Source organism: Myxocyprinus asiaticus, chromosome 37 (assembly GCF_019703515.2).
Source record: "Myxocyprinus asiaticus isolate MX2 ecotype Aquarium Trade chromosome 37, UBuf_Myxa_2, whole genome shotgun sequence".
NCBI lineage: Eukaryota > Metazoa > Chordata > Actinopteri > Cypriniformes > Catostomidae > Myxocyprinus > Myxocyprinus asiaticus.
Genome location: NC_059380.1, coordinates 7,261,363 through 7,286,483, shown reverse-complemented (window position 1 = coordinate 7,286,483; position 25,121 = coordinate 7,261,363). Strand labels below are relative to the sequence as shown.

The 25,121-nt window shown below is 38.6% G+C and overlaps 1 protein-coding gene across 4 annotated transcripts in view; it reads right to left on the bottom strand.

Moving 5' to 3' along the window:
* Positions 1 to 25,121, bottom strand: part of LOC127427576 (kazrin-like) — a 230,491-nt gene that overhangs the window by 48,374 nt on the left and 156,996 nt on the right. For all 4 annotated transcript variants that reach the window (XR_007894952.1, XM_051675237.1, XM_051675238.1 and 1 more), the window contains exon 5: positions 15,364 to 15,471. Coding sequence is in view for 3 of the 4 variants with exons in the window: in XM_051675237.1 (XP_051531197.1) it covers positions 15,364 to 15,471 (108 nt within the window). In the remaining variant the exon portion in view is untranslated. The remainder of the gene's footprint in view (positions 1 to 15,363; positions 15,472 to 25,121) is intronic.

The following is a 25,121-nucleotide window of genomic DNA, read 5'->3' as shown; positions in this document are numbered from 1 at the left end:
AACCTCAGCATATAAGATTTACACAAAAGCTTATACCAAAAATAGCACCCACATGAAATGACATTTCCAAATCAGTGGTGTGATAAAAGTATTATTAAAAGGTGGGAGGTGTGTAGGCAGCTCTACTATGATAGAGCTGTTTGCGCCAGAACCAAAATACAGCCATGAAAACGCATTACAAGTCTCACACTATGCAGAGAGATTGGGGGCAGCAATGTTGTGTCTTTGGTTGAGAAAATGTGGCTGACTTGTGTGACACACTTTTGAGATGAAGAGAAGGTTCAAGAAAATGTGTAAAAAGCCAGAGAAAGTGTGTGTATTACTGGTCCTCTGTGTGTGGATATCTGAGGGTAACAGATGTGCTGAATTAATTACTCTGCATTTAAACTGCAAGCAAGTTCGGCCTGCCCATGCCAACTGGAGATAGCAGTAATTGATTCACAGTTTCATTAAGGACAGATTAGGCCATGCAAATGGAGTGCCTGCCCAAAAAACGCACACACATAAAGACACACATTCTAAAAAGTGTCACGATGCAATGCCCAACATTATACTGTAACCATAATGCTAAATGTGATATGTTCTTGAATCAACATTCTTCTTTCTTCCTAAAACAACATTCCTATCAGTCATTCAGGTTAATATTACACTGAAGTGGTCTTCTACTGTTGTAGCCCATTCACCTCAAGGTTTGACATGTTGTGTTCTGCTCTCTACAACTGTAAAGAGTGGTTATCTGAGTTACTGTAGTCTTTCTGTCAGCTCGAACCAGTCTGGCCATTCTCCGTTGACCTCTCTCATCAACGAGGCATTTTCGTCCACAGAACTGTTGCTCACAGGATGTTTTTTGTTTTTGGCACCATACTGAGTAAACTCTAGAGACTGTTGTGCGTGAAAATCCCATGAGATCAGCAGTTACAGAAATAGTCAAACCTGCCCGTCTGGCACCAACAATCATGCCACGGTCGAAATCACTGAGATCAAATTTTTTCCCCATTCTAATGGTTGATGTGAACATTAACTGAAGCTCCTGACCTGTATCTGCATTATTTTATGCATTGTACTGCTGCCACACGATTGGATGTTTAGATAATCGCATGAATAAGTAGGTGTAAAGGTGTACCTCATAAAGTGGTCACTGAGTGTATTTTTTCATATTATTCTAGCCATATTTACACATCAATGACATCAATGATTTACACATCTAATTGCTGTTAAGAAACTTAGCTCATACATTCACAGTCAAGAAATAAGGGGCTGACTTCAAATGAACCCCTTCAAATATGTAAAACTCTCTTTGCAGTTTTTTGTTCACCTCCTACTCAAGCATATGCCTTCCTGTGATACTGAATAAAAACCACTCTGTTCAGCCATTTTGCTTGGCAGCAATAAAATCCTGTTGGACAGTTGTCTCAGACTGCACAATTTTGTTCAGGAAATATCATTTGCACGTTAAATAACAGCAACACTTAAGAAAATAGTGTCTCGCTTTAAATCTTCGTGGACTTGGCTGAGGTGACAGAATGCAACATATAGTAGTAGTTGTCAGCATGAGTGCTCCCGACAGGTTTTGGCAGCATGTAACATGTCCGTGAGCTGTAGTTTGAACTTGTTGTTTGTACTTTTGGGGTAGAAGAGAAGGGCAGAGTTGACAGAACCATCTGGCAGAGGAGCTTAAAGGGTCAAACTCATTATCTTCATCTATTTGGAGCATAACCACTGGCACAGTGTAGATCAGTGAGCCGCTCACTGGTTATGCCAAGCCCTGCTGGCGCTGGTAGCACAACACTCAAAATACCACTGGACTATAAGCATGCACACATACAGTGCATTCAGAAAGTATTCAGACCCCTTAATTTTTTTCAAATTTTGTTATGATGCAGCTTTATGCTAATATGCTTTAAAAAAATTCACATCAATCTACACTCCATACCCCATAATGACAAATCAAAAACCAGATTTTTGATAACTTTACAAATTTATTAAAAAGAAAAAACTGAAATATCACAATGACATAAGTATTCAGACCCTTTGCTATGACACTTGAAATTTAGCTCAGATGCATCCCATTTTTCTGGATCATTTTTTTTTTCTACACTTTTATTGGAGTCCGCCTGTGGAAAATCCAATTGATTGGACATGATTTGGAAAGGCACACACCTGTCTATATAGGGTCTCAAAGCTGAAAATGCATATCAGAGCAAAAACCAAGCCATGAGGTCAAAGGAACTGCCTGCAGAGCTCAGAGACAGGATTGTGTTGAGGCACACATCTGGGGAAGGCTACAGAAAAATGTTGGCTTCATTGAAGGTTCCCAAGAGTGCAGTGGCCTCCATAATTCTAAAATGGAAGAAGTTTGGAACAACCAGGACTCTTCCTAGAGCTGGCCGCCCGGCCAAACTGAGAAATCTTGGGAGAAGGGCCTTGGTAAGAGAGGTGACCAAGAACCTGATGGTCACTCTGGTTGAGCTCCAGAGATCATGTGTGGAGATGGGAGAAACTTGCAGAAGGACAACTATCACTGCAACTCTCCACCGATCTGAGCTTTATGGCAGAGTAGCCAGATGGAAGCCTCTCCTCAGTGCAAGACTCATGAAAGCCTGCTTGGAATTTGAAAAAAGCACCTAAAAAATTCTCAGAATGTGAGAAACAATATTCTCTGGTCTGATGAAACAAAGATTGAACTGTTTGGCCTCAATTCCAAGCATCATGTCTGAAGGAAACCAGGCACAGCTCATCACCTGTTCAATACCATCCCAACGGTAAAGCATAGTGGTAGCATCATGCTGTGTTGGTGTTTTTCAGCCGCAGGGACTGGGGGACCAGCCAAGGTTGAAGGAAAGCTGAACGCAGCAAATACAGACATATCCTTCATGAAAACCTGGTCCAGAGCACTCAGGACCACAGACTGGGCCAAAGATTCACCTTTAAAACAGGACAATGACCCTATGCACACAGCCAAGGCAACGCAAAAGTGGCTTAGGGACAACTCTGTGAATGTCTCTGAGTGGCCCAGCCAGAGCCCGGACTTGAACCCAATTGAACATCTCTGGAGAGACCTGAATATGGCTGTCCACCAACGGTCCCCATCCAACCTGACAGAGCTTGAGAGGATCTGCAGAGAAGAATGGCAGAAAATCCTCAAATCCAGGTGTGTGAAGCTTGTTGCATCATACCCAAAAAGACTTAAGGCTGTAATCGCTGCCAAAGGTGCTTCAACTAAGTACAGAGTTAAGAGTCTGAATACTTATGTCAATGTGAAATCAATTTTTTCTTTTTAATAAATTTGCAAAGTTATATAAAAATCTTATTTTTGCTTTGTCACTATGGGGTATGGAGTGTAGATTGATGTAAAAAAATTAAACACAATTATAGCATTTTAGCATAAGGCTGCAACATAACAAAATGTGAAAAAGATGAAGGGGTCTGAATACTTTCTGAATGCACTGTACACACTAGCAAGTGCATATGTGTGTCCACTTAAATGTTACTATACCTACATTTTGCTAAATGATTTTTACGTGGCTAGTTGTGTGTATTGCAACAATTTCCTGGTTAAATCAATACTAGAGGCGCTAAAACAACAACAACGTTCACTCACTTGCACACAAATCACAAGAAAAACAGCAGATTATCAGTTCATGAACACCTACTTTTCACCCTGTTCCTCAAACAGTGCTATCTTATGACATCAAAACACTTTTACTATAGTGCATATAAACTTGTAAAGTGATGCATTTTAACGTTTGCATTAGGCTACATAACCAACTACATTTACAAGCCTGTTTGAGTGTGATCAAATTACGCAGTGGCTCAACTGATAGAGCGTTGCTCTTGCAATGCAAAGAACCAGGGTACAAGACCTGAAGAGTATGTGGGTGCGACACGTGAGCTTTAAAATGACGTGGTTGCTTTAGCAATTGCATTTTTCATCTCACATTTGCTTTTATCACACTATCGATTAGGTTTAGGTTTAAGGTTAAGGGTAGGGAGCATACCTGTCAACACTCCAGATTTTACCGGGTTTCTCCTGTTTTTCCACCCCTCCACATACAGTAGTAGAACTACAGCATGACCCAAATATGCTGCCCCATATAGCAAAAGACCATTTGACCTCCAGGTAAGGTTGCCACCCATCCCGTAAAATATGGGATTGTACCGTATTTAAATATGAAATGATGCGTTTTGAGTGGAAATACGTCACATGGTCTTACCGAGTCTTGTCGGAAGTATGTCATGTGGAGAAGTCCCATGGTAGGTCCTACCCAAGAGGGGAGGAACTCTACAAACACGGTGGCCAGGGGCAGAGGACCCTCTGCCCAAGGAAGACACAGTTTACGACAGGGAAAAAATTTAGTGACAGATATATCACATGGGGTCACCTATGGGGTACCAGGGCATGTGGAGCACTTACCCCCATACAGGGCTTAGTTAGCACATGTACTGGACCGCCAGCAAGTTTCTCCGCAAATTCGCCTGCCACAGCTAAGGAGGAAAATCATCCAGGGATCACAACTTGTGAACACGACTGGGAGTAAAAAGCGCAGGTCTTCACCTCAGGGGAGGGGAAAGGTTTTATGCACAAGCGGTACACCCGGTCAGCTGTCCCGGAACTCACCTGCTTGTACCTGACAATATACGGGACGAGACCGGCTCAACCCAGAGATTGTAGAACCTCGCAAAGGTGTTGGGTGTTGCCCAGCCCGCTGCTCTGCAGATGTCTGCCAAAGAGGCGCCATTGGTCAGGGCCCAGGAGGCCGCCACACTCCTAGTAGAGTGGGCTCGTAGCCCCACGGGGGGCGGCATGTCCTGAGCGTGATATACCATCATGATGGCATCAATGACCCAATGGGTGATCCTCTGTTTGGAGACAGCGCTCCCTTTCTGCTGTCCGCCAAAGCAGACAAAGGGCTGCTCAAGCTTCTACAGCTCTGCATGCAATCCAAATAGATGCGTAAAGCACGCACCGGACACAGCAACGCCAAGGCTGGGTCTGCCTCCTCCCGGGGCAGCGCTTGCAGGTTCAACACCTGATCCCTAAACGGGGTCGTGGGAACCTTGGGCACAAAGTCCGGTCGAGGTCTCAGGATCACGTGAGAGTAGCCCAGACCGAACTCCAGGCACGTTTCGCTGACAGAGAACATCTGCAGGTCCCCTACCCTCTTGATGGAAGTGAGCGCAGTCAGGCTGTCGCGAGGAGCGTGAGGTCCGAGAACCACATCTGGGTGGGCCAGTAGGGTGCTACTAGGATGACCTGCTCCTTGTCCTCCCTGACCCATTGCATACGGTGCCCCAGCCCATCTTGGAGGCATCCGTCGCAACCACGACATGCCTGGAGACCCGCACAGGGTCTGTGCAAGTAGGCTCACTGGGGGAAATGCATATTTGCATAGTTTCATTTGTTGCGGCAGGAGGACGCCCTTGGCGATGAGCAGACGAGGTGCGAGGTCTTGAACCATGCCGATGCAGGATGTGCTGAATAGCCTCCGTCTGCTGTTTCACCGCCGAGAACTGCTGGGCGAAGTCCTTGACGGTGTCGCCGAACAGGCTGACCTGGGAGGAACCGTACTGACACACACAGCCACCCGGGCAAGCATGGCTGCCAGCTGCGCATCAGGCTGCGACTGGGTGACCGTACCCGAAGGTGGGAGCCCAGTCGAGTCAGACTGGACAGCCCGCTCTCTGATGCTGCAATCGAGAGCTCATCCACTTTGCGAGCGCCGAAACGAGATTGCCAACTCACCCTGAGACGAGCCGGAAGTCTCATCCCAGCGGGGAAAACGAGCGTACTGGGGAATGGGAGGTCCGTGGGGAGTTAACCGGCAGAGTGGCTCCCACTGGGGTCCCCAAATCGCCCCCAGTGCTAACCGACGCGGCCTCAAACCCGTAGGTAGAAGGGCCGAGGCGGGGAGCCACTGGGGTGGTCTTTCCCTCTAACAAAGGAAAAACCGTGACTGCAACGTTGCCATGGTCATGCTCTCGCAGTGAGAACATGACCCGTCCACGAACGCTGTCTCCACGTGGGGAGCGCCCAAGTACGTAAGACCACGATCGTGGCCATCGGAAGCAGAGAGGTAACGACTGCAACCAGGAAATACATACAAACTGAGTGGCATCTTTAAAAAGATGCTCTCCATTAATGCCACTCTTTTAGATGGGAAAATATACTCTTTCAGTAGGAAGAATATACTCTTTTAGCTGCTGAAGTTCCCAGGGGCATTCTCTGCACTTCACCAGTGCAAGAGGGGGAGAAGCCGCTGTAATGCGCCATAAATCCAACAGCTTTTTGAGGTGAATGAATCGGCAGAGTAATTCAGCTCGCTGAACACAACCGCTCGGCTCCGAAGAGAAAATCTGAATGAGTTGTTGCAAGCCAGCTCATTTTATACCCGTATGTCTGGGGGAGAGGCATGCAAATTCCACTCACCAATTCCCATTGGCCTTTTTTTCAAAATCAGAGGTGTTTGCGGCTCCCAAGAGTGACCCCTAGTGTCACTACATCTACACAACGTCGAGTGAGTGACAGATTGGGAACCGTAGATATTTTCATTAAAAAACTGAAGTTTCAATATAAATGTTCAATAACATCCACAAAATTACATTGATCCAACAATGTATGAATACAATCACTGAGTCATAAAGAAAAGAAGTAAAGGTGAAGGAAAATAATTCAAATTAAATAAATAAAAAAAACCTGTAATAATACATATAAACCAACACAGATGTCTACATAAATAAGATAAAGAAGATAAATAATCGAAGAAATAAAAATAATTATATTTTTTTATAAGTCATGGCTCAGGAAAGTTCTCAGCATATAAGAAAGGATATACACTTTTTATTATTAATAACTCAAAAACCATTGATTGCTAAAACTGTGAAGGATGTGGTAAGGGACCATCTGAATACATGGTCAATTTCTTGGTATTATTCACCTTCAGTGTAGTATTACTGACGGTACTGCCACTCCCTATATGCATATTACGCAGTCACCTACTTCCTACAGGGGCACCATCTTACCCTAGAGGGGCACCAGGAACTCCACCGGCTGCCATTCCTTACACATACGAACCACGTAACCAAACCAGGTTTGTGTAAGTATTGTGAAACGAACCAAACCGTGAATTTAGTATCGTGAACAGAACCGAATCGTGAGATAAGTGAACCGTTACACCCCTATTGTGATGTCATTTTTGCAAAAATATTGCCATAGTTACATAATTGTCATGATATCAGGTTATAAAATGATGAAATGAAATAAATGCAGAGATGCATTTTGGGATGAAATCTTAAGTGCAGATAAAAAAATATTTGCACAAACAAGCAAACATGCAAACACACGTGGCGAATTCACAAAACTGCAAAACCTGGGGTCTTATTCTTGAACCACCCACAATCCAATTTAAGCAGGTTCAAATTGTGCTAAAATAGTGCTGTGCCATTTTTAAATTAAGTTATTGTAGGTTTTTTAGCACGAACACACATCCTATGCAAATGAGGCTCGTTATAGATTAAACCTTGTGCTATTAACATTGCGCTATTTAAAACTGAGCTATTACAACCCAATGAAAGCAGGTTCCAAACAGAATTTAATTTGAAAGAGATATGTGTATATTTTTGTCATGATATGATAATGAAATGATAGTGAAGAATGATATAACTGAGCATATACTCAGATGCACCATGTAATCGAGCACACTTTCAGCATTTAAAAGAGCATATTTAGGTGCTTCCATCTCAGTGGTGCAAGCTGGAGAATTGTGCTATACAAACTGCATTGAGCACATATATTTTGGGCGTGTTTGCACCATTATCTGATTTGCATAATTCCTTTAGTGAATTGGATGCTAAAACAATGCAGACAAAATTGAAAATAAACAGCACTATCAGCAGACGCAATTCATTCATAGGAGGATTACTAATAAATACATTAAGCATACACAAGCACAACAATTGTGTATTCCATCCTTAACAAAAAACCAGCATCAATGCACTTGTCTAATGTTTTCCATTGATGTCAAAGAGCAACGGTGGAACTGCCCTTGGGCAAGGTTAAAAGAACACAATAACAACATTCAATCATATAAAGTCAAAAAACAATAATCCCAAACCTTAAGGCACAAGCTGCATTTTCATACAGTCAAGATCAAACACTTAGATCTGAGGCTGTTCTACAATACAGAAATGTACAGTGGGTTACAGGAAGTATGTTCATAATAAATCGAACTTTCAAAAGCACACAGCTGAGTAGGCGTACACAGCTTTCTGTGTGTCCTGACTAATACAGACTTCATGAGACAGCTCAAATCTTATTGACTTGGACAACAACCAAACGTGTAGTACGAAAAAGTGTAGCATTATGTGAACTAAGCTTGATTCACATTCTTCTGATTTTGCCTAAATATGATCCATTAGTATCAGTTCAGTCTGTTGCTAGACTTTGTCTAGTGTAAAGATCAGTCTCACAGTGTTGATTTAGTGGGGTGTGGAGAAGACACTGGGATTATTAAGAGACGCCACAGACATCATACAAAGGAGCTATAATGGTTTTATCATAATTGTTGTTTTATCGTGGGTTAAACCAATGGACTCTAAAGAATTTAAAATGTCCCAAGCCAAACGGACTGATCCGAGAGATTGCAACAAGCTTGGTTAAAGCCACTGACAAAAAAAATTGCCAAACATAGTTCATACAAACATCCCACAAAAAAAACAACAAAAAAAACACAAATGAGATGTCTTTAATATTTTTATTATTTCTCCTAGACAGTATTCAGTCTCTTGCTTTTCAGAGAAAAACATGTCTTTTCTAGAGTTTCTGAAGAGATCTCAGCAATGTTGCCAAGATACCAAAGTCTGCCTCCTTTTCTTTAAAAAAATAAATAATCAAGGTTACAGTGAGGTATGTTTTTGGAGGGTTTAAAGGCAGAAATGTGAAGCTTGTTTTAATTCTTCTGTTAAAACTTGAGTATTATTTGAGCTGTAAAGTTGTTTAAATCATCGACTACTAAATTACCAGGATTACAGGGTTTACGGCACTACGTTGTCATCGCAACAACATTTTAAAATTGTATACAACTTTACACAGAAAAGGTTAGTAAGCTATTTTATCACACTAAAATCATGTTAACACACATGCTGTTTACGTCTTATGGCTATAATTTTTAAACAGTGAGTATTTTAACATTTACGAATTGGTCCCATTGACTTCCATTGTAAGTGTCTCACTGTAACCCAGATTTATGCTTTTTTTTTTTTTTTTTTAAAGGAGGAGCACGATGAAATACATTTTTGTGGTAATCAACATTATGCCACAAATGCTGTTTAACTTATATTGAACCCGGAATACTCCTTTAAGTCTCATGAACTCTAAAAGAGCAAACTCTGAGATTTCCCTTGATCCCTCTGATCATTTTTAGACATTTGAGGCAGATTATTGTGACAGATTATGGGTCAGATTAAGGGATGCACAAATATCCGATCAAATCTCTAATATCTGCCACATAAACAGACGCTGTCATGTCGTGTTGGCTTTTTGACCTTCATTACGTATGCTCTCACAAACAACATATGTATAACTAACATAATCAGAGCAGATTACTGGGCACAAGCTACATGTCATACACGGCAAATCATAGTCTTGCTCAAGATTACTTAAAATTAACGACAAGTTAAAGACACTGAATTTGGAAACTCCCATGCTTCCCGTTCACTTGACTCATCCAATCATCAAAAAAACCAATCCAGGAAATTACCAAAGGTTAAACTGGCAGTATGTGATATAGGTGACCCAATTTATCATGTGTTCCAACACATGCTAGCACACATGACAAGTCCAACACGCACAGCACTATGAAGAGATTTACATGGGCAGGTCAGGTGGTTACATGATTCACTGGTTTGGTATGTATGTAGTACCTGACTCTCCTACCCTCTTGAACATAAACACTCACCTGGTCTGGCCTCCTCTCCCTCAGATCTCATGTCCCCAACAGTTCCGGCTCCAGTGGGCTCCACTGTCAGTGCCGGTGTCTCTCCTCATATCAAGCAAACCAACTACATACACACTTCCACAGATATTTGGTTCACTCCTTCTGCAGTGCTCCTACTCCTCCCTTGCAGGTTACTAGGGAGGTGAGTGTAAACAAGTTTGAGCCACCTGCCACTCGTTCCAAGAGTGTGTACCTGTTCTGGGAGTTTCTCTTGGGTGTTTCCTGACATTCCCCATCCCCCTCTTCACCCTTTCTACCTGTTCTCTCTCTCTCTGTTACACACACAGAGGGGGCAGAGAGATCAAAAGGGATCTCACACAGCTTTTCCCAGCCTTGTTTATACAGGCGCATTCTTTAGAAAGGAGGGAGGGAACAAAACTTTTCTTATCAGGTGAGAACACAGGTAAATGTGAGACTTCAGTGGCTCTATAGCTCTATCTAATGGTGAAAATGTGACACAATAGTGACTGTCCTAAAGGGATAGTTCAGCCAGAAAATGACAATTCTGCAATCATTAACTCTACATTTACTCTCATGTCATTCCAAACCCGTATGACTTTCTTTCTTGCATGGAACACAAAAGGAGATGTTTAGCAGAGCATATTCACACTGCCTTTTTCCATATAATGAAAGTGAATGAGGAATGTGGCTGTCCAGCTCCTTAAATGGACAAAACGCACCATAAAAGAAGTTCTTTATAACTTGTATGCTACATTCCAAGTATTCCTAAGACATCCTGATAACTTTGTGTAAGAAACAGACTGAAATGTAAGCCACTATTGACTGGAAATCATCCCTGTAGCTCTCATTTGTGTTTGTGTATATTAAAATATGGTGTCAGCTCTTCATGCAGAGCTATCGTATGGGTGTTTCTTCTACTTCTGCCACAGTCATGTCCCTGGGGATGATAGATTTAAACTTTTTTCTTTTTGTTATATGAAGGTCTTATTTAAACTGAATTGGAAACTTTTTACCAAGCCTTCACCATTTGTTTTTGGTACTTTTCAAATGCCTTTTATGTATAGATTTGACTGTTTTCCGGACATGTTCCAGACCCAGACACTCATAGTTAAACTAAGAAAGCCCATTATAGTGGCCTGGGTAGCTCAGTGGTAAAATACGCTGGCTACCACCCCTGGAGTTTGCTAGCTCGAATCCCAGGGCGTGCTGAGTGACTCCAGCCAGGTCTCCTAAGCAACCAAAAGGCCTGGTTGCTAGGGAGGGTAGAGTCACATGGGGTAACCTCCTCGTGGTCGCTATAATGTGGTTCGTTCTCGGTGGGGCGCGTGGTGAGTTGAGCGTGGATGCCGCGGTGGATGGCGTGAAGCCTCCACACGCGCTATGTCTCCGTGGCAACGCGCTCAACAAGCCACGTGATAAGATGCATGGGTTGACGGTCTCAGACGCAAAGGCAACTGGGATTCATCCTCCGCCACCCGGATTGAGGCGAATCACTACGCAACCATGAGGACTTAAAAGAGCACTGGGAATTGGGCATTCCAAACTGGAAAAAAAAAAAAAGAAAAAAAGAAAGCCCATTATAAAAATACAAATTATTACACATTTAAAACTATGATAATCTAAACAAAGAGTTAAATAAATAAACCACTTACATTTTTATTGTGAAAATGATTTCTAACCATTTTTTTTTTTTTTTGTCATTTCCACCACACTTTTTTTTTGACCAGGTCATAAAAAGTGTCAGTGAAAAGCATGCTCGAGTTGAGACAAGTCATATTTGAGCAGAACAAAGAAAAACAGAGGTAATATAACTTGTGAGCAGAATTTTTTATAGTGCGTCATTTCCAATCAAGCTGAAATTTTCCAAATTATGCAGTGTGAAAATATTAATTGTGTGTATTTAGGATACAATTAAATATTAGCTATGAAATTAGTCTTATCACCATCTTTCTATTAAACACAATACAGAATTTGTGATGTGCTGAGAATTTTCATGACTTTCAGGAAAAAAAAAATGGCAAAAATGACAAATTTGTTAGTAAACAAATAATTATATGGAGAAAAAAAAAAAAAACATTACGAGAGTGTGACATTTTTTTAATGGGACTTTACTTTAAAAGTCTATACTTCTAAAAGTGCCCGGAGTTGAAGAAACACTCATATATAAGTCAAATAAACTACTTTTATGCCGCTTTTGTGTTCCACAGAAGAATGAAAGTCATATGGGATTGAAGCAACATGAGGGTGAGTAAATGATGGTGGAATCAGACACTATTCCTTTAACAGTCATTGTGACATCAGCCCCTATAATGCCCCAAAAATTGTTCTCTCTTGGACTTCAAGTATATTCACTCCTGGCCACACTGGCTCCACTATCTTTCTTCTTCCACGCTCCATAATTTCTTGCTGCAGGCTTAGTGTATGGATCTGTGGGACGTATTGCCAGATAAAGATACGAATGATTGTTTGCTCTCTCATTGAGCTAATGGAGCCACCAGCAGATAGGGACCCACTCTCAGTCACAACGCACCGCCCTTAACCTCCAGCTGAGTGGCTGTCTCAATGAATTTTGTTAATTTCATTAGAAATAAAAACAGTTGTTTGCAGTTAACTAAACTGAAGCTATAGTCTGGTGCAACAGTAAAAATCCTCTTCATTTTCAAGATAGGCGAATAGATTTATAACGATAACTTAGAAACCTTTAAAGATAGACATACCGTGAGGTTGTTAATCTATGGTATATGCTACTGCTAAAACCATCAGTCCATTTTATTTAAACTTTTAAATTGTGTTTAATAGTGGAATTCCTACCTACACTCTAAAACTATTTATATATTTGCATATTTCCAAATATTTAGCATTATACTTTAAGTATATTCCTTCTATATAATAAGTAACAAATTTAAATTAATAGTTTTATATTTTCCATTGTTTTTAAGATTTAAATACTTATTTCAGAATGCTTCATGGGACTGTAGATCATTCCCTCTTTAAAGACGTTAAGTACACAGTCTTGTACATTTGTCTTTTTGTCCGACTAATAAATACTTTTTTGCTTCAGATTAAAGTTTGTAATGTTGTGATTCACCTCAGAGCTGGTTGGTTTGATTCATGGCTTAGAACTCTTTTATTAAGTACTTTATTAAACACTATGGAAAAAACAAATAGGAAAAGTGTGCTAAATGAAACATAAAAAAAAAAAAAAAAAGGTGGCGGGCACTGTTGCGCTCTATACAAACAAACAACATGTAAAACGAGCAAAGTTCAGTTTTGTATGCAATGTTTAGGGAACTTTGAGTGTACTATGTGTAGTCATTGGCAGATGACTTTTTTTGGTGCTATGTTATAAGGGATGAAATCTAAAAATATTCTCAAACTAAATAAAAGACTATAAAATAATATAAAACTATAAGACAATATAAGACTAGAAAATAGTTATGTTCAAAAATACAAACCAGAAAAATATTTAGGAACAATTAAAAACTAAACTGAACCAAAATACAGCAATACAAATATAAATACCAACAACAAAATTAAAACTAGTGAAATGTTCAAAATGATAATAATACTGGTAATCCAAGAGTACTTGGGTGAGTCTGTGCCCAAGAATCTGCTGATTTAAGTATATGTGTCTTTTCGGGTAGCCTCATCAGGAAGTCTTTTTTGAGATGTTGTTGGAGTGTTGCACATCAATAAACTTGTATGGGCACCCACGACTGAAAGTAATGACTTGTACATTAGAGCAGTTCTAATACAGCAGCCTGCTTCCTTTTATTTCTGAGGCTCAGAACTGCATAGATACAGTTGCCTGGCACACCGAGCTTTATCTTTCAAAACAATTTTAGGCTCGGCTGGGAGTAATGAAGTACTGACAGCAACCATAACATCAATAATGCTTTTCTCACAGGGTGAAACGAACAACACAAGAGGAAAAAAAAAAGAGTATAAAATCAAAAGATCACAAGGAGAAGAGAAGAGAAGAGAAAAGAACAGAATATGAACTGAACTGGACTGAACAGCACAGAATAGAATAGAATATGAACTGAACTGAGCAAAACAGAACAAAACAGAATAGAGCAGAAGTTAATCTGAATTTAACAGTACTGAATAGAATATGAATTGAACAGTAGAGAACAGAATAGAATCTAATCAGAACAGTTCAGAGCAGAGCAGAAAATAATCGGAACTGAACAATACAGAACAGAATTTAATGCAAACTGTAATGTGTTTTAGTGTGTATTGTAGTATAAAGCACATAAAAATACATGCTGCGTGTTCCATCAATACATTAGCATACAAAATCCTTCCAGCGCTCCATCAGGCTAAGTGAAGTCGAATATTATTCCTGGTATAGGATAAAATGAAGAAAGAGTCTCTATCGTCCTAAGAGGGTAGTTTGGCTTTTTTTGTTGTGTTGGCTTTGATAAAGACATGAAGATTATGATTTAGGGGGACAGAACTCCAGAGGAAAAGCAACAGAGAGTAATAGGCATCATTATGTGTGGAAAATGGGATGCCTAGAATAAGACAGAGATTCTCTTCAATTCCCAGTTTGATCAATACACTTCATAATGATGCCTCCCCACAGTGTGTGAATCAGACAAAGCTTTTTTTGTTTTCTTGGAAGATTACTCTCCCGCAATTTGAGAAAGTGCATTTCTTTAGCTGCATACACTTTGCTTCTCACAAACACAAGAAAAAAAAAAAAAAACCTGAAAATGCACAGGACAGTGGTTTTGGTTTTATTTGTTAGCCGTTGCTTTGAGTGTTGTGATGAATTACCCAAGCTCCAGATGTTTAGAGCCTGTGAAAAATGTTATAGACTTCTGAGCATTGCAAAATTGTGCTTTGTATGTACAGTGGGGTCAAAAAAACTATTTGTGAAAATTCTTCTATTTTGGATTTTTCTGATATAAAGTTCTTTTCATTACAATGTAATTCTATCAACACAACAATAAAAGTGAAATTTGAATTGAAATATTAACTTGAATTTCAGAATTCCTTGGTATTTGGTTTGGTGTGTCACCCTTTTGCTTTAATGAAAGCATGCACTCGAGCTGGCATGAACTCCACAAGTTTGTTCAAAAGCTGATGATCATGTTATCCACCACAATTTCAGAATGTTCAATAGAGCATCTTGTGTGCTTCAATGGAAGCAAGGAAATCTGACCTTTTGTACAAAGAAGTTAACATGGTAACTGTCACAAATTTGCTTCTTTAATTAGTGACCTACTCTCTGAATAGTGCAGAATCTTAAATATTTCTTATTCATTTTACACCATAACATTTCTTTGTTTCAAATCTTCCAAAATCCTAAGCCTTATCTCCAAGTTTAAATTAGATTTTGCAATATACATTTCCAATGTAGATTCAGACTTTTGAACCCCACTGTATTTTTTGAAGATCTTACCTTTGTCAAATGAAGAATCTGGAGTTCCAAAGTCCATCAAGCTCGACATTCCTGTCTGGAAACCAAGTTCAGACATCACTGACTTCTGCCTGTGGTGGACCGTCGGATCTGCAAGAGATCAAGATGTTCAGTGAAAGATGCCCTCTCAAACTAAAGCTTCTCACGCACTTCATCAGAGCGTGGACAAAAGATTTCATGATTAACTTTATGCTTCTTCATGTTGGGCTGATTCGTCAGGTTTGAGCTAATGGAGCGGTTCGACATTTTGTGGCCAAATGCAGTGAAGTGCAGGCCTCCCACGAGAAGAGTTGGGTGAGGAGCGACTCTGGCTCGTGAGTCACCCAGCGTGTATCTCACAGTTATTACAGCTCATCTGTAATTAACTCTGCAACAGTGACACAAAAGCGGCACATCCATTGAATGCCTTTAAAGACAAATAATCACCCGCTATCTGTGGCCCACGCCATAATCGTAATCAATGTGTATTGAAAGTGACAAGTAGCAATTTCATGTACAATCCAAAGAACAACACACTGAATCGTGATTTTCTCTAAGCTGAAAGAAAAGACCAAGCTAACAATGTGTGTTTGATGAGGACAAGAGTGCACTGAGATTTACAACCACCACTGATCATCTGCCTCCACATTGTGAAGATGTGAGGTTCTTATAGGCTATGTATGTACATTTACTAACAGGTGTGACACTCCCGTTCAGCTTACTGGAGCCATGTATGAACAAATAACTGAAGTCAAGCCTCTTTTCTGTTCTTGTGATAGCAATGAACAACACATGTAACCATAGTGATCGTGACTAACGTTAAAATTCCATTCATTTTTTTCATTGGGGAATTAATTTTCAACGATAACTTATAAACTTTTAAAAACAGACCTACTGTGAGCTCTGAGGTTGTTTATCAAAGGTATATGCCTCAGCTGAAGCCATCAGTCCACGTTATTTTAAAAATACTTCCCGAACCAGGATGGCTGAAAATGTTGCTCCAACCTGTATGACTTACTATCTCCTTTTGTGTTCCATGAAGTAATTCATATCAGTTTGGAACAACATGAAGATGCAAATGTCACCCCCTAATTCTAAATATTAGGTTACATCATTGTGTAACCATAGCATTTTTAAACAGAACTGACAAGCGTATTCTGCTGCTGTGTGAATGTAGTCATAGCTACGGTGATTTGAGGATACCTTCGAGTACAGGGCAAGGGCAGTGTTCTGATCTGTCAACAGACTGTATCAGAAGCACCATAAATAAACGACACTGGAAACTGGCTCCTTTGTCATATCACACACCTTGCATCACCTGATGCTGACATGGAATGTGTCGCTATGTCACTTCTGCGAGGAACTGTGTGGATTGTGTGTCAATTACCACCAGCTTTGACAGGAGATATGAAATAGTGCTTGTCATTTTCCACATCATTATGTCAGACAGAGTTTGTCCTTCCTCCATTGCTTCTAACAGATATGATCTCAGCACTGCCTGTTCCTACTCTCTTCCTCTCTCCCTTTTGGGCCACAGACTTCACGGCTGGCTGCACACCTGAACTGATGCTGCTAATTGAAGTCTCTTCAAGTGCCCTTTTCCACTCTATCGCTGAATGTGCCATTGTTACCTGCTTACACTTACACAACTCCTAATGTGACTTTCACTTTTCACAGACTTGTTACACTGCAAAATCCATGTTTATCTTCCCTCTCTACCTCTTTTCCTTTCCCCCTCCCATCCAATGTGGTCTCCATCCAACACTCTCATTTTTGTAGCTACAGCGTTTCCAGCAAAACCATGAAACATCAGGGAATTTTAGAATTGTGATTTCCAGGCCTGCAAAAAGGAAATTAATTGAATCAAAGTCACGGTAAAGTGATTTAGTGTATTTAATAGATTATAATGTCATTAATATTTATATAAAATAATGTTTAGAAATAATAAATTATATATAAAAAATCCAGTTCAGTATATTAGGTATGCTCACATATTATAAAAAAAGAAATTGATGTTTGTGAGTGCAGTCTCTATAAAAACATTTTTTTTTTTTTTTAAATCATCAGTTAAAAGTCATGAAAAATAATTAAATATTTAAAAGTCATGGTAAAGTGATAATGTATTTAAATATGGCATATCTATTAACTATATAATAGTTAATATTATTATAAAATAATATGTTTTTAAATTAATATAATATAATAATAATAATATTAATATTTTTTTTCTTCTAGTAGGTTTAAGCTCAAATATTTGGCTAGAAATTGCTGTTTGTGTGTGCCATCTCTATAAAATGATTTTCAAAAATCATCAGTAATTATGAATGTCTTGAAAAGTCATGAAAATTACAAAAATCTTAAAAAGTCAGGGAAATTAATTTAATCAAACAAAAGCATGGTAAAATGACATGGCATATATAATAAATTATATGTTTATAAATTTGTTTATAAATGAATATAATACAGTATATTATAATATAATATAATTATAATAATATAATGTTTTCTACTTCAGTACATTAGGTATGCTCAAATAATCGGCTAGAAATTGCTGTTTGTGAGTGCAATCTCTATCAAATAAATATATATATATATTTAAATAATCTGTAATCATGAATAACCAGAAAAGTCATGAAAATGTATAAATCTTGAAAAGTCATGGAAATTAATTTAATCAAACAAAATCATGGTAAAGTGATACACTGTATTTACAAATTATAATATAATGAATAATGATAAAAAATAATGTTTACGAATTAATATAATACATTATAATATAATTATAATAATTAATAATGTAATGTAATAATTTCTAAATGAATTATTAATTTATAATAATTTATTATATTTTTCTAGTTTATTACTGCATATCAGATACGCACAAACACACAGTTAGAAATTGCTGTGTGTGAGTGACATATATCATTTTCATTCCACACCTCTTCTTAGTGATCGTTTAAATTATTCTTAAAAATCATCAGTAATCATGAATGACTGGGAAAGTCATAAAAATGTTTAATATCATAAAACGTCATGAAAATTTCTATATTTAAAATGCATTTTACTAGTTATACTCTAGTTATAGCCTACTTATTGCTGTTTGTGAGTTCAATCCCTATAAAATGATTTTTTTTTAAATCCTTCTCCAGTAATCACAAGCAACATGATAATTTATGGAAATCCATAGGTCAAAAAGGTGTGAGAACCCTTTAACAAAGAGTGGTAAAAAGACTATAATTATTCTGTTGTGTCATTTTCTTATTTTAAGGGGTGGGTCAGAGGTGGTGATGACAAAGTTAAAACGCTTTATGCCTCCTCCTTTTATGCAAATACTTTTGTTTCAAGGAATTTTTTGCTATAGACTAAAAATGTCCCGTTTATTAAAGGGCTCTTCACAAATCTGTGTTCTGTTGGGTTACTAATGTGATGACAAAGCCAGATGAACTATAATACAAAATGATTTGCTTTAACCCTGAATATAGTTTATTGAAATACTGAAAATGCTATTTATTGAAGCTGCAAAATTGAATCATACAGGTATTTGAGCATATTTGAGTAATTGTCCAAAATGTGATGCAGCTGTGGATAAAGTGAAGCACATTGTTCATAAGTTTTTACTGCATATAGGCTGTTAAATAAATGGAGAGAATGAAAAATCATAAACATAGCTGTTTAAAGGTGCTGTAAGTGAATTCAGACATCTTGCTTACTTCCACCAGATGCTGAATTAGACCGCCCTGATCCCTTCAACCACACACCCTCTCAGCAAAACCCGCCCTCCAAAGACATGTCAGCCAACAGGTCTTTATGAGGTTTAGCGACACCGAGCCTAATGTTCAGTCTAGTATGATCTCTGTATTGAATGAGCTTCTTTATAGGACTGTGGTCAGTGTACTCAGTCTGCCTTGCTGTTGTAAATTACTCCTATCAGTGAACAGGTTTCTGGACATAGAAGCTGTCAAACCCCTCTAGGTAATTTGTGAAGAAAAACAGAAAATTATTATTGCAGGATGTTGCAATAACACTCATAACCACTGGTAATGGAAGGCTGGCGAATAAATAGCCATGCCATTTCTTTGTGTTTTTTTCTTTGAAGGTTGGCATTGGCATTTCATCACATACTTTGGTAGATGTGAAAGACGTCCCTAGAAATTTATTTAATCCTTTATGTTTAAGAGCCTTGCTCAGAATCAACTTTAATAACACAAAACTTTCAGGACTGACTCATGCTTGCAAACTTGGAGCTATTGGAGACACTGTGCAACCTATCTTGCTGACGGATAGTTCATATTTTGAATATTTCTATTGCAAAGACAAAGTCTTTGAATGTTTGTTTTCTAAAGGCCATTTTTCCTTTTTAGACCACTCCACTGCCATCCTTACAGTATGTTGCCTTTGGACAATTTAGAGAGTCGTTATTATTCAACTTTCAAATGCTCCAGGCATTTCTGAATATCAAGAGAGCTTACCACAGCTGCAATTCTGTTTGAATACAGAACCATTAGGGTAATAAGAAAATGTCTGCCTTTTTCCAATGACATTACTAAGAAAAAAAGATGTCAAAAAGAAGTGACATACACATTTTGACAAAAACTATTTGGACACTTCAGCCACACTAACTTCAATTTTCAGAGCCATTTTGCAAATATTTTTCAACAACTGGTGCCAAGGTGATTCTTAGTGGATGTCTAAAGTCAGTTCTCCTAAAGTTCACACAGGTGTCATAGCAAAGTAACCACAGGTGTAGTTCATCATATTAACTATAGACCTGCTTCAAAAATTTGACAAATAGAAAATGACCAAATATTTTGTCTCCATTTTAACAGTACACCCATTCATTTTACAACGTGACCCTATAAAATGCCTTTTTATGAAATATTTAGTTTGAAAAGTGTGCTTGTGCTAACATTCTTAATAAATCAAACTTAATATTTGTTGTCTAATGCAATGACATTCATAAATTTGTAAGTGTGGCTTAAGTGTCCAACTACTTTTTGAGGCCACTGTATCAACTAAAGTGTAATAATACAGAGTGAAATAAGCTAGAGTGGTCAAATGAACCCGTGCAGCACAGCCCTGGCCACCTCCATACTAGGTATAATCCATTTATCAGCAAGTGGTCAAAGGTTACGAAAATAATGAGGAGAGACCAGTTGTGGAGTATTGCTGACAAAAATAGCCCTGTGGGAGAACATACAAAAACTCAATACTTGTTTTTTTTTTTTTAAGTATTCACACATTTCAAACTGTTGTAGAAGTTTTAAAGTTTCATGAGGCCTGCACCAGTCCTTTAAACAAAGAATTAATCTACATTTGTACATAGTAAGAAAAGTGTCACACTACAAGGATTCACTAAAGCATATGTCTGAGATAAATAATTATGTATAAATTAGGGCTGTCAATACAATAAATTTGTAAGCGAATATAAATTCTTTTTGCAATTAAATCACATATATCAATATTGGCAGAGAAAGGCCCCCAGACAAAAAATAATTCAATATATAATGATTAATAATTACATTTAAATATATTTAATAGGGGCCTGGGTAGCTCAGCGTGTATTGACGCTGACTATCACCCCTGGAGTTCCGAGTTCGAATCCAGGGCGTGCTGAGTGACTCCAGTCAAGTCTCCTAAACAACCAAATTGGCCCGGTTGCTAGGGAGGGTAGAGTCACATGGGGTAACCTCCTTGTGGTCACGATTAATGGTTCTCACTCTCAATGGGGCGTGTGGTAAGTTGTGCGTTGATCGTGGAGAATAGCATGAGCCTCCACATGCTGTAAGTCTCCACGTGTCATGCACAGCGAGCCACGTGATAAGATGTGCAGATTGATGGTCTCAGAAGCAGAGGCAACTGAGAATTGTCATATATATATATATATATATATATATATATATATATATATATATATATATAAAATAAATATAATGATTGAAATAATTTAAATGCATTTCATTATTTTGGATGATGACTAATGCATTGATAAAACAATACAAAAAGTGATGGTAGACAGGGCCGTATTAACAAACAGGCTTACCGCGGCTTAAACCATAGGGGCCTGCGGCTGCAGGGACTCCAGTCATGGTATTCTCCCGTTGACGTTCTCGGGAGGGCGTATATGTAAACGCGTTCTGTGGGAAACGCTGATGTAAACACAGAGAGGGTGCGCAACGGCTAAACTTGTCTGTGTAGTGCATGATCATCGAGTGAAAATGTTTTTGGAGTGTCTCGCTTTCGTTGCGTTGCATCATAAACACACCGCTTTTAGGACGCTGTGTTAAGTTAAACATAGTTTCAAACTTAGAAAAACACATCTCCTGTCAGAATTTGAAGCTTATAATTTTATAAAAGCACTAACATTAATTCTTCTGTTAAAACTTGTGTATTATTTGAACTGTAAAAGTTATTTAAATTGTCATTTTTACAGTTGTTTTAGAGTTTTTGCACATCGTCATGGCAACAAAGTTGTAAAATTGGTTATAACTTTACACAGAAAAGGTCAGTAAGTGATTTTATCACACTAAAATCATGTTAACATGCATATTGTTTACATCTTATGGCTATACTTCTGAAACAGTGAGTACTTTAACGTTTATGGATTGGCCCCATTCACTTCCATTGTAAGGGTCTCAATCAAAATTAATTCTTGTGTTAATCAACATTCTGCCACAAATGCTGCTGACTGAGCTTAATTTGTATTAAACCCAGAATATTCCTTTAATGTGTATATAATAGCATACAGTATGTTTTCCCTAAACACACATAATGCACATTTATAACCAAACATCCACACAAATTAATACAAACAGTCAGCCAGGACCGTTGTTATGATTACTGCTGACAATTGCTTCTGACAATAGGCTGGCTGTTGGCAGCTCACCCCGGGCGGCAGCACACACACTACAGAGTGGTGGATTTTTCCTAAGTGAGTAAGAGGTCAACTTGGCTAGACATAGAGGCAGCACATTGTCAATCACTGTGTCTCAAGGACTTGCGCCCAGGACTTTCTTATTAATGCCATACCTGTCTGTACAACTTCAACTGAACGTATCATTTAAGACATCTCTCCCTGTGACATATTGACCTGGCTTACTTCCATACTGTACATCTGTGCAGTGGGAAGGGCTTGAGCCAATCAATCTGATGATGGCAAAGTATGTTACTGGTGTTGCGCTACACAGGTAAATAAACCTCAAGCCAATTGTGAGCTAGAAGAGGGATTCATCGTACAGGTCTAGTTAATTTGGGGGGAAACTAAAGCCACAATTATCCCTTTCTTCAGCTGTTTGCCAACGCTAAACTGCCTCTGCATTCTATGAACAGTCATGACAGTCTTTGCGATTCTCTTGAAGCGTCTGTTAACGAGAAAACACACTGCGTTATTAATTATCATTAAGAAGAGGGGTGGAATGGAAAAGATATGCTTAATAGAATAATAAGAATAATTGTAACTGCTGGCCTGAGATCAAGGCTAAGACGGTCTAAATATGCAAGTAAATAACTGATGCTCAAAAGAAAATATTTACTAGGCTATTCATCCTCATTATAAAACACAATCAAAACAACAGCACATTTTATTTTATTTATTTATTTATTTTTTTCTCAAGTAACCTAAAACACTTGCTTTGCGGGGCCCCCTGGTGGCTTGGGGGACCTAAGTGCTCGCTTATACTGCTTATAGCTAGAAATGGTCCTGGTTTACATTTCAGATGCTGTCGATATTGTAGGCTACATTTCGGTGTCTATGCAAATGTATGAAATTGCTTGTTAGATAGAATCACACTTTACACAAGAAAACCTAAGTAGTTGCTGTCCTCAAGGCCCGACCACCTCCCTTCTGTCACACAAAAACTTGGATAAGATTCAGAGTGCAGAGAATGCTGACAGTACAAAAAAAAAAAAAAGTATTTTCTTACTTAGATTCATTGCCCAGCAGTTACAGAGCATCATTAGCACGGCTATGCCACAGATGGCATTGATGAATCGAAACAATCTTGTGGTAAAAGGGAGAAGGGTTGAAAAATGTATGCAAGGACAAAAGCTTAAGGCAGCCTGAAAGTGGGGCCATCACATGGAGGGAGTCTAGTTGTTTTGCCATTGATTGTACACAGAAGGATACTGTGTGGGTTGAGGGGCCTGAAAAACCTTCAAATTATGTTTTAGCGAGGCTTCATGCCATGTATGGTCTACATACGGAAAGTGCTCTGAAAAACAGTGAAAAAACTTTTAGAGTAAATTTAAAGTTAATATGACAAATGTAATTTTACTCTGGGAACTGGTTTAACCTATGCGTGACAATAGCCATTTTCACACATGAAACCTGTTACACTGCTGTAAAATTGCCAGATTGCCTTTTCTGGTAAATGTATCAAATTAGCTTTTTTTCACACAGGCAACAGCTTTTCATTTTGCTACCATTCACACATCAGCACCAAAATGCCATTAAACTGTGAAGTCATTTGCCAGAAATGTAGGCTTTCATTTGAAAACATAGAGGGGTATGACTTATTTGAATCAGAACGTATACACAATCATTAATAGCCTATTGATGATGTTTTCATTTTCTGGAGCATGTTTACATTTATACAATTGCTTGTGACCCAACAACATCATATTCAATTACTTCAAATGGAAACGATGAACTGACAGTGCTGTTGCTAGCATCCGAAAGCAGAAATGCTACCTGCGGCTAAAAAAACACAGTAATGTTTACGCGATAGAAGGCGCGGAGCAATTACGTCATCTCCATCAGAACTTTGTGACTGGCCCAGAGAAGACTTCTTATGTCATGAAGTCCTGATCTCGTACATGCTCAAGCTGTTAATCTTAAAGCTTTGTCCACTCATAGCATCAAACCGTAACTTTTCAGGTAATGTTATAATGTCTCATTCTGGGAAATTGCCAGAGCTGATTTACAAGTATTTCTCAATGGGTCCAGTTCACGTTACCTCTAAATGTAAAAATGGTGTTAAAGGTGCACTCAGTCATTTTTTCCCCATTAAAAAGTTTTACTCCTAAAGAAATTAATTGTAATTTTGAAACAAATGTACAGTATAAAATTATGATGACTCACATGAGATGAGGACTCTAGTCATACCAGTAACCTTATAAAAGCTGTTTTATTCTACATGGAGTTGGGGTGCCCTCATGGCGGCTGCCATTTTAGAATCACATGACCAGCTGAATACTACTTGCTTAATCTCAGTAACTGTCTTGTTATTGTACACTTTCACTCTTGGATCAAATTAATCATGGCTGATTGTGAATAGTGAATTTCTACAATGACAACCGAAAACTTCTGATTTTGAATTACGCTGCATCCACACCACTAAGAGTCACTGTAAGTCCATGATGACACGAACAAAAAGATACTGAGTGCACATTTAATTTTACACAAAAGGCTGTATGTGTGAAAGTGCCTAATCTCGCTCATGCAGGATAAATGAACACATTATACACTGTTCATTAGAGAAAAAAACTGCAGTCTAATTTAAAGTTGAAGTGTGCAATTTCTATGTCATTTGTATCACCAAATGGCAGAAATTCTCAAAATACTGCAATTGTGAGAGTAATGACATTTTCGAACAGGTTACAGCAGACACTCCCCCTATCTTCCATTGATCGGATTCACAGATAGTCCCGCCTCAAAACTCACACCATTAGTTGAGTCAAAGTTGTTGTGTGGAGGTGGTAAGGGTATGCCAACAAACACAGACACAGAGAGTGTTTACACTTTTCGGGAAATTAACCTATGAATG